The sequence below is a fragment of the Barbus barbus genome (genome assembly GCF_936440315.1).
Source record: "Barbus barbus genome assembly, chromosome: 14".
Lineage (NCBI taxonomy): Eukaryota > Metazoa > Chordata > Actinopteri > Cypriniformes > Cyprinidae > Barbus > Barbus barbus.
In genome coordinates, this window is record NC_136742.1 from 6,607,150 (window position 1) to 6,617,724 (window position 10,575).

The window sequence follows — 10,575 nt, forward strand, 5'->3', positions numbered from 1 at the left end:
AATAATGCGACCAGGCCGAGTGGTGGGAGAGGGAAAACTATATAGTCCGTGAAGATAGGGAACAGCTGTGGGTGCAATGAGTGTGACAGGTGTGCGCAATGAGACGAGTGTGTGTAATCAGCTGAGTGGAGTCCGGGAGGAAGGGAAATGGCAACCTCTGGTGGAGAAGGGAAAACCTGCAGCCCGGCCTCATGACAGTAGTACCTTGAGGCTGAGGCCTGCACCTCCATATTATCAGGAGACATGGTGTTAACTTTCACTGTTATGCTGATGATATATTTCTCCGCGGCCCAGTGAAACACACCAAATTGAGAAACTAACGGAATGCATAGTCGATATAAAAAACTGGATGACGAGTAACTTCTTACTGCTAAATTCTGAAAAAACAGAGGTGTTAATTATCAGACCTAAAAACCCCACATGTAATATCCTAGAACACTATCTAACACTTGACGGCTGCTCTGGCAATTCTTCTTCATCAGTTAGGAACTGTTTGCTGTTTGATAGCAATCTTTCATTTGAAAGCCATGTTTCTAGCATCTGTAAAACTGCGTTTTCCATCTCAAAAACATATCTAAATTGCAACCTATGCTCTCAACGTCAAATGCAGAAATGCTGATTCATGCGTTTATGACCTCAAGGTTAGACTATTGTAATGCTTTATTGGGGGGTTGTTCTGCACGCTTGATCAACAAATTACAGTTGGTCCAATATGCAGCAGCTAGAGTCCTTACTAGAACCAGGAAGTACGACCATATTAGCCCGGTTCTGTCAACACTGCATTGGCTCCCCATCAAACATCATATAGATTTTAAAATCTTGTTAATTACTTATAAAGCCCTGAATGGCTTAGCTCCTCAGTACTTGAGCGAGCTCTTATCACATTATAGTCCTCCACGTCCGCTGTGTTCTCAAAACTCAGGCCATTTGATAATAATACCTAGAATATCAAAATCGACTGCGGGCGGCAGATCCTTTTCCTATTTAGCACCCAAACTCTGGAACAATCTACCTAATACTGTTCGGGAGGCAGACACACTCTGTCAGTTTAAATCTAGATTAAAGACACATTTCTTTAACCTGGCTTACACATAACACACTAATACACTTCTATTATTCAAATCCATTAAAGGATTGTTAGGCTGCATTAATTAGATCAACCGGAACCGGGAACACTCCCCATAACACATGATGTACTCATTACATCATAAGAAGAATGGCATCTATGCTGATATTTGTCTGTTTCTATTCTGTTTCTCAGTCCGTGTCCGGATCAGATGGTGGATCGGCGCCAGGAGATGATGTGATACGCAGTCACCAGATCCAGTCCGTATCCAGATCAGATGGTGGATCAGCACCCAGAGACGACCTCTACAGCCCTGAACGTCAGCGGAGACCAGGACACCGAGATGAGCGCCAGAGACAGATCCCCAGTGAGGACCCCGCCACTTAGACAGCCATTGAGAAAGACCACTGAACCAGTTGAGCCCTTACAATCTGACTTTGCTGCAGTTGGAATTGAACTGCTGGTTCATTGGCTAGAGGAGAACTGCCCCCCTGACTGAGCCTGGTTTCTCCCAAGGATTTTTCTCCATTCTGTCACCGATGGAGTTTTGGTTTCTTGCCGCTGTCGCCTCTGGCTTGCTTAGTTGGGGACAATTCATTTCCAGCGATATCGTCGACCTGATTGCACAGATACTATTTAAACTGAACTGAGCTGGATGATGACATCACTGAATTCAATAATGAAATGCCTTTAACTGAAAATCTTTTTTTTTTTTATCTTTTCATTTTACATTATTGACACATTATTTTCCTTTTTTGATATTGTGCAGTTGCTTTGACACAATTTACATTGTTAAAAGCGCTATATAAATAAAGGGGACTTGTTTCCAGAGTAAAAAACATTAATTATAAACATTTTAATAAACAGTAAAAAAAATGATAATAATTAAAATAATAATAAAATAAAGAAGCTCAAAACACAAAACTTACTTTCTTGTGCTTGAATATTAATTACACTTACCGTGCACTTTATTAGGTACACCCTACTTGTACCAGGTTGGACCCATTTATGCCTTCAGAACTTTTTCAGAACAGGGCTTATTACGGTATACGCAACGGTATTATCACAATATTGAAATACTCTGCGAAAAGTGTCGTTATATAACAGGTATAATAACAGTTTTTCTTATAAAAGAATAACTACATTATATATTTATTTATTTGTGCGTTGGTTTAGATGTGGGTGAAGATAAGGGGAAAGAAACGAGATTCCATGTCTTGTAGAATAATTTATTTATTAATATATTTTTTTAATAAAATCTCCCTTTTTCTGAAATAAACAGTTATGCTTTATATCCCTTACAATATTGATTAATAATGTACACATATATTAAGTATATTTAACCTTTATAAAATGCTTAACTGAAGTGTTTTTTTGGGGAAGTCTTACTTTTTTTCTTTTTTTCTTTAGAGCCTCAGTACATTGGTTTTGGATGAATTCTGCCCTCTATCGTCCAAGATCCTTCACAGCAAGGTCACACCCGGAAATAAAGCGTTTAATGTTTGATAGCAGAAAGTAGACTGACGTACATTCTACACTGAGCTTCTGTACAGCACCATCATGATCTTAGAATGGGTCTCATTTATTGTGTTTTACCTGCTTGCTGCTGTTTTCTGTGCATTTCTTGCTTATTGTCTGTATGTTCATCATGTTCATCAGAAATATGATCATATACCTGGACCTCCAAGAGACAAGTAAGAAACTTTTAAGAATTTGTTCTCTTTATAATTGTGTTTGATAATACTACATGATATATATTGCAACAAGACACAATCTCAGAAATAAATAAATAAGTAAATAACATGAAAACTGATATCCTGACAGTTTTCTGCTGGGACATACACCAACTTTTTCTAGAGCAATGACCTCGGACAGCCTTATACATGACTTGTTTGTTCAATGGTAAGAGCAAAACACTTCCATCAGATTATTTGCACTTCTTTTAATTAACTAAACCGTGTCACTGTTACATTATTACATAACAGTATGTTATCATATCACTACATTAAATAGAAATATCAAACCATTTTCTGGCATGTTAGAAACTGCTGAAAAATATCACTTCTGATTTTAATATGTTTTTTTTTTTTGTAAAGAATTTCCTCATTTCAGCTAGAAATGATCATTTATATAATGTAGGGATATTTTATGGATCCCATAGGGAGAATTTGATAAAGTGTTCTAACCATGTTTTTGTTTTAAGGGGAGAAAAATATGGCCCTGTCTACAGGATGAACAGTTTTCACCATGTCATGATCGCAGTTCATTGCCCTGAGGCTACAAAGGTAAATATTTAATTTCATTTGTATACATAATCAGAAGCCACGCAATCTAAAAATAACAAAATTAAAAAAAAAAAATTAAAAAACATACAAATAAAAAACACTTGTGTTATTGTAGACAATCCTGATGTCACCTAAGTATCTCAAAGATCCCTTTGTCTACAAACGGCTCTTTAACTTGTTTGGAAAGAGGTAAGTGGTAAGTAAAAGAGGTATATTTGTCACACTTAAAAGATTCGGATCATCAAACTAATTTTAATATTACACAAAGATAATGCAAGTAAATGCAAAATGCAGTTTTTATATGATGATTTCATTTATTACGGGTAAAAAGCTGTCCAAACCTACCTGGCCCTACATGAACAATTAATTGCCTCCTCCTGTTAAATCAAGAAAGAACTGTGATTAACCACATTATTTTAGAAAGCTGCATTAAATTTCACTAGCCAAACCCAGACCTGATTACTGCCAGACCTAATGATCAAGAAATCACTTAAATAGAACCTGTCTGACAAAGTAAAGCATTCTTAAAGAGCAACACATCATGCCACGATCTAAAGAAATTCAAGAACAGATGAGAAACAAAATAGTTGATGTATCAGTCTGGAAATGGGTTATAAAGCCATTTCTAAGGCTTTGGGACTCCAGCGACCCACGGTCAGAGCCATTATCCACAAATGGAGAAAACTTGTAACAGTGGTGAACCTTCCCAGGAGGGGCCGGCCTACCACAATTACTCCAAGAGCGCAATGACGACTCATCCAGGAGGTCATAAAAGAACCCAGAACAACATCTAAAGAACTGCAGGCCTCACTTGCCTCAATTAATGTCAGTGTTCATGATTCAACAAGAAGAACGAGACTGGGCTAAAACGGCATCCATGGGAGAGTTCTGAGGCAAAAGCCACTTCTGACCAAAAAGAACACAAAGACTCGTCTCACATTTGCCAAAAAATATCTTGATTATCCCCAAGACTTTTGGGCAAATATTCTGTGGACTGATGAGACAAAAGTTGAACTTTTTGGAAGGTGCGTGTCCACTCCTCTGGGTGTATGTTCACTACTGTGTGTAAACTTGTATGGGTTAAATGCAGAGCACAAATTACGAGTGTGGGTCACACACCACTTCCCCCCTTTTCCTTTCCCCCTTTTACATCTGCGTTAAACCAACACAGCATTTCATAAAAAGAACATCAGACCAACAGTTAAACATGGTGGTGGTAGTGTGATGGTCTGGGGCTGCTTTGTAGCTTCAGGACCTGGATGACTTGCCATAATTGATGGAACCATGAATTCTGCACTCTATCAGAAAATCCTGAAGGAGAATGTCCGGCCATCAGTTTGTGACCTCAAGCGGACTGGGACAAGTGCATAATTCATGCAGCAGGACAATGATCCCAAACACACCAGCAAGTCCATCCCTGAATGGCTCAAGAAAAACAAAATTAAGGTTTTGGAGTGCCCAAGTCAAAGTCCGGACTTAAATCCGATTGAGATGCTGTGGTATGACCTTAAACAGTCCTTTCATGCTTAAAAACCCTCCAATGTGGCTGAATTAAAACAATTCTGCAAAGAAGAGTTGGCCAAAATTCCTCTACAGCGATGTGAAAGACTCATTGCCAGTTATCACAAACACTTGATTGCAGTAGTTGCTGCAAAGGGTGGTACAACCAGTTTTTAGATTTAGGGGGCAATTACTTTTTCACGTAGGGCCAGGCAGGTTTGGACAGCTTTTTTCCCTTAATAAATGAAATCATTATTTAAAAACTGCATGTTGTATTTACTCGGGCTATGTGCAATATTAAAATGTGTTTTATGATCTGAATCATTCAAGTGTGACAAATATGCAAAAAAAAAAAAAAACATCCATTCATATCCATGTTTGATTGCTTTAAATTCATCTATATGCCTTTATATGTGTGTTTAACTGGAGGAAACAGTACAGACAATAGGAAATATGACAATATAGAAGAGAAAATCTAACCATTTCATAGGGTCCTCAAATCGAACCCATTGTGAACAAAATTAATTAAAAAAAAAGATATAAACAAGGTTTATAAACAAATAATGGAAACTAATACATGTGTAGTGGTGAACCATGTTGAACATTTGTCCATTTGTCTTAGAGTGTGATGAATTTAAAGAAATAGCTTACTATTGTCACACTGAAGCAAACAATGATATGTTATCATGGGTTCCTAGATAGCGTCCAAAACTGCATACTCTCTCTTAGGTGCCTCTTTTGATTAAGTAATTACTTTCTAGCTGCTAAAAAGTGCTGTATGTTCTATATGATATGAACTTCTGTAGTATGAATCCTACACACATACATACTACACACGGTTTACTATGTACTGTTTATTGTTTACTTCTATATAGTCAGGATATATTTGATTTCGGATGCAGCCACACTGTTCATATAGTAAAGCTATCCTTTAATTACAGATTAATTAAGTACATGATATACTGATCAATTCATCAAAATAAAACAATTGCAAGGTATGTCATTGTGTAACCTCGGCTGAATTAAAAGAAACGTACTCTTCTCAGGTTCCTTGGAAATGGGCTAATAACGGCTGCGGACCATGACGTCTGGTACAGGCAGCGTCGCATCATGGATCCAGCTTTTAGCAGCACGTGAGTCACGAACATCTCTGATATAATGAAATGAGGTAGAGATGCACCTCCTCAACTTATGCTGGCTTATCCCTTAGATACTTACGAGGCATGATGGGCACTTTTAACGAGATGTCTGAGCGCCTAATGGACCATCTGGAGGAAATAGCCGACACAAAAACACCTGTCATCATGCACGACCTGGTCAACTGTGTCACACTTGACGTCATTTGCAAGGTTTCACTCTTCTTCCTGCTTACTCAAACGAATGTCTAATACATGGAAGGTCAAATTAGCTGTTATTCAATACTAATTATGTTTCCATCCACAGGTGGCTTTTGGTGTTGATTTAAATTTTTTGAAGCAAACTGACAGCCCCTTCCAGAATGCAGTTGAGCTGTGTTTAAGGGGCATGGTGTTGGATGTCAGAGACCCATTCTTTGCGGTAAGACAATTTATCCAATGATACTCCAAAATATTAGGGTTAATGCTATGTAATATTTTTTCCATCAGCTTTTTCCCAAGAATTGGAAGATCATGCAACAAATTAAAGATGCAGTTGAACTCCTGCGTAAAACGGGAGAGAAATGGATACAAGACAGGAAGACAGCAATAGAAAATGGAGAAGACGCCCCCCAAGACATTCTCACACAAATCCTCAAAACGGCAGGTACGTGGCTCTCAAACAGCTGAGACATTAAATGGTTAAGTTTATTTTCCCTTTGTACTCATTTGTGCACATTTAAAAAATGTATTTAGTTATTTAATTAATAATCCATTTAATCATGTCGTGCTACATTTAAACCGAACTAGTCCCCCGACTGAGCCTGGTTTCTCCCAAGGTTTTTTTTCTCCATTTTGAACAGTTTGGAAGTGTGGAGAAAATGTGACGCGTTGTCTTTATGCAGCTCATAGAGTACAAGATGCAACTTGACGACTTAAGATGTCTAACACAGGTTTACATAGATCCACAATTATAATACAGCACTAATTCAATTACAAAATGGCAGAAGTTCAATGACTTCTGAAGTTTTTGTTAAAAATGTAATTGCGTCTTTGAATTATGGGGTTAATCAGCGTGTCATATAGTTCATTTGATTCCACATGTTAGTCAACTCATCATACCTACTAATAGCACGTTCAACATTAATTAGAGTTACTTAACAATTTAACACTTTCTATTTTCTGTTTTGCTTCAGAGGAGGAAAAAGTTAATAATGCAAAAGATCACGAGCAGATGTTGGACAATTTTGTGACTTTCTTCATTGCTGGTGAGTTACAGCTAAATATGATTTTTGTTCATAAACCCTTGCAGTTATAAAAGCGCTTGGTTCTGTTGCAGGGCAAGAGACAACAGCCAATCAGCTCTCATTTGCAATTATGGAATTAGGGAGACATCCTGAGATATATAAACGGTAAAACACTTCTTGGAAATATTGACCTATTCCATCCGTCTTTTATTACAAAGCTTTATAATTTGAACTTCTTTTCCTTCCCAGGGCTAAAGCAGAGGTGGATGAAATCCTTGGGACGAAAAGAGACATTTCATATGAAGACCTTGGAAAATTCACCTACTTGTCTCAGGTTGCTCTGCAGAGATGTTCTTTTACATGCCACAAACACAAAGCATTTTGTATCCATTTTCCAAATGCTCTTTGTTTTTTACTCAATGCTTCAGGTGTTGAAGGAGACGCTGCGTCTTTACCCAACTGCTCCAGGAACCAATCGCTGGCTACATGAGGACATGGTTATAAATGGGCTGAAAATCCCAGGGGGCTGCTCTGTTGCTGTGAGTATCGGCTCATTCTGTAGCATCACGGCAGCTATTTCTAGTAATACAAGTACAGCTCGTCAGCTTGAATGTTTTTGAAAATTCAATGCTTAGGAAAATTCGATTTTATAACATTTCAAATCAGCAATAAATTCTGTCAACAATGGTTTCGTAAATTTGACTTAATTAATTGTATATGAATATATGAGTATCTTGAGTAGTTTTCATCTCTTTCCTTACAGTTCAGTTCTTACGTCTCCCAAAGAATGGAAACGTATTTTAAAGATCCTTTGAAGTTTGATCCAGAGAGATTTGATGTTAATGCCCAAAAGTAAGTCATAATTTTAGTCTTATTTTACCCTCTGTTTCAGCATTTATGCTGCATAATTATGAGATGCCAACCTCTGACGTGTACAGCCTTTGTCCTGAATTATTCACTTCTGTAGTAATGCAATGAACAGGGTTCCCACGGGTCATGGAATTTCTGCAATATCATGGAATTTTAAAAGGTCTATTCCAGACATTGAAAGTCAGGGAATTTTATATATTTTTTTGTCCAAGTCATGGAATATCAGGGATTTTTGTTCATCAACTCCATTCAGTATTTGCGCGCTGTGACCTGTGTAAACAGTGTATACAGACAGCAGCGTCTCGGACACGCGCGAGCCCTGAATTGAGTTTCTCACGGCATCTATCTTGCGCCTGAATGGACAAATATATACAAAAGTATAAAAATGCCCGTCTTGGCAAGTAACTTTGTAGCTTTAACAATGATTAATCTATATTTAATTAGTCTGTAAACGGCCATTAACAGAGGCCAGAGATGCTGAAGACGGACGCAAAGAGGAGAAAATACCACATCAGGCAGAACAAGATTCAAAATGTGCGAAATATAGGAATCCTAAACATTGAATTTTATTTGAATGTGTTTCAGAGGGGAACTGGCTGTTTTCAGAAAAGTTTACACGGCGTTTTCTTTTCATCTTGCCTCTGTATAATGCATTTAAATGAGTGTTAATACGCCAGCACTGCTGTGTTTATAGTGGTATCCAAGGAAACGCTTTATCACTGTTCCAGAAGCGCCACCTGCTGTCAAAGAGTCTCATTCAGCCCATCTGCTGTTTCTGTTTCACGTAGCATCATTTCACAAAGCTAGTCACACCATTCTGTTTCTTCAGATTTTGAAATTATGCAGTCTAAAATAAATTAAAAACATTGATTTTTTTTTTTTTTTTGGATTGATTCATGATTAAAATGCAGTGGTTGCCTTGCCACTAATTTCAAATGGCAATGCAAAATCAAGTTGCAACACAGAGTGAAGAATATGCAAGTGCTATTTTATAAGTAATTATTCAATTTCTGTACCTGAACACCTACAAACATAAAAACTTGAGCAAACTTTCATTTCTATCTTTGTGCTATATATTTAATTTAGCTATTACTTGCAATTTGTTCTTATTTATCTTTAATGATGTTTGAACTTTATATTAGATACTGAACTTATATATATATATATTTTTTTTTTTTTTGCTGTGCTATTAACATTGAAATCGAAATTTGTAAAAAAAAAATTGGTATCTAAAATATTGGTGTCATAAGTTTATTTATTAGAATACAAAAATCAAAGTTGATAACAGCAACTATTTTATTTTATTTATTTATTTTTTTTGGCAAGGCTAGTGAAAATATTAACAGAGCAAGTAATAATTTTAACCACTGAAAAAATCCTTAGCATTGAGCCCTGGGCTATTTTTTCAGCGCCATCTTATTCCCTTCCCGCTCGTCAACTGGCTATCACGATGTCAAATGCAGTCACCAGGCCACCAGGCTGTACCGGTTAACAAAGGCAAATATGCCAGAAAATGAAACTTTTTGGGAGCTTTGTACGGTGACCGAGAGATCTCAACGCATTGCAAATAGAAAAAACACCTGCAAATTAAGAAAACAACTTCCTCAATTTTACAACGCACATGCTGCAAATGCTCACAACACAACCAAAAAAAAAATAGAAAGAAACGCACTGCAAATAAAGAAAACAACTTTCGTCAATTTGACAACACACACGCTGCAAATTCTCACAACACAACCAAACAAAGAAACGCACTGCATATAAAATGTATTTGGTTGTATTGAGAGAATTTGCAGTGTTTCTTTATTTGTTTGTGTTGTGAGCATTTGCACCACCTGGGGCCCGTTTCAGAAAGGAGGTTAAGTGAAAACTCTGAGTATGTTAACCCTGAAATGAGGGAAACTCTGGGTTTTCGGTTTCAGAATGGGAGGTATGTTAAACCTGAGAAAGCAGAGTAAGTCAAGCCCGTTTCTGAAAGAGAGGTAACTTATACTCAGAGTCAGTTACCATGGCAACTTACTCTGTGAACCTAACCTGGTCGGGAGCAGGTTTTCTTCGGGAAACCCAGAGTTTCTTTCGGTCTCCTCCCCCTTTTTAAAGTGTAAGCGATGTTTTAATACCTCATTCATTCATTCACGCCGCAAAATTGCTTTTCTTACTGAGTATTTTTGTCTTATTTCAAGTACAAACATTTAAAATTTAAGTTAAGATGCATTTTCTATACATGAAAATAATTTTTTTAGATATTTAGTCTTGTTAAAATATAAAATTATTCTACAGAGTGTAAGAAAAATAATCTTAATGCAAACGGAAACAAGAATAGGCTAATTTTAATTTCTTACCCCATTGCCAGATAATTTGGAAAATAAAATAATATTTTAATTTTCTTTTCCTTCATGGAAACAAGACTAAATACCTTATAGCCTATTATTTATGTTGTTATATGTTTTTTTTACACCGTATTCATGTGCATATTTATTTGAGCGGTACCA

At 36.9% G+C, this 10,575-nt stretch overlaps 1 protein-coding gene across 1 annotated transcript in view; it reads left to right on the top strand.

The window, feature by feature from the left end:
- The first annotated feature begins 2,542 nt into the window (after positions 1–2,542).
- The window catches only part of LOC306880634 (cholesterol 24-hydroxylase-like), an 11,454-nt gene continuing 3,421 nt past the window's right edge, over positions 2,543–10,575 (top strand). Inside the window, exons 1-13 of the mRNA XM_079434282.1 lie at positions 2,543–2,760; positions 2,891–2,968; positions 3,270–3,351; positions 3,467–3,540; positions 5,898–5,984; positions 6,062–6,200; positions 6,295–6,408; positions 6,477–6,633; positions 7,163–7,234; positions 7,306–7,378; positions 7,463–7,547; positions 7,642–7,752; positions 7,977–8,065. Of these exons, the coding sequence (XP_079290408.1) occupies positions 2,627–2,760; positions 2,891–2,968; positions 3,270–3,351; positions 3,467–3,540; positions 5,898–5,984; positions 6,062–6,200; positions 6,295–6,408; positions 6,477–6,633; positions 7,163–7,234; positions 7,306–7,378; positions 7,463–7,547; positions 7,642–7,752; positions 7,977–8,065 (1,295 nt within the window). The 5' untranslated portion in view covers positions 2,543–2,626. The remainder of the gene's footprint in view (positions 2,761–2,890; positions 2,969–3,269; positions 3,352–3,466; positions 3,541–5,897; positions 5,985–6,061; positions 6,201–6,294; positions 6,409–6,476; positions 6,634–7,162; positions 7,235–7,305; positions 7,379–7,462; positions 7,548–7,641; positions 7,753–7,976; positions 8,066–10,575) is intronic.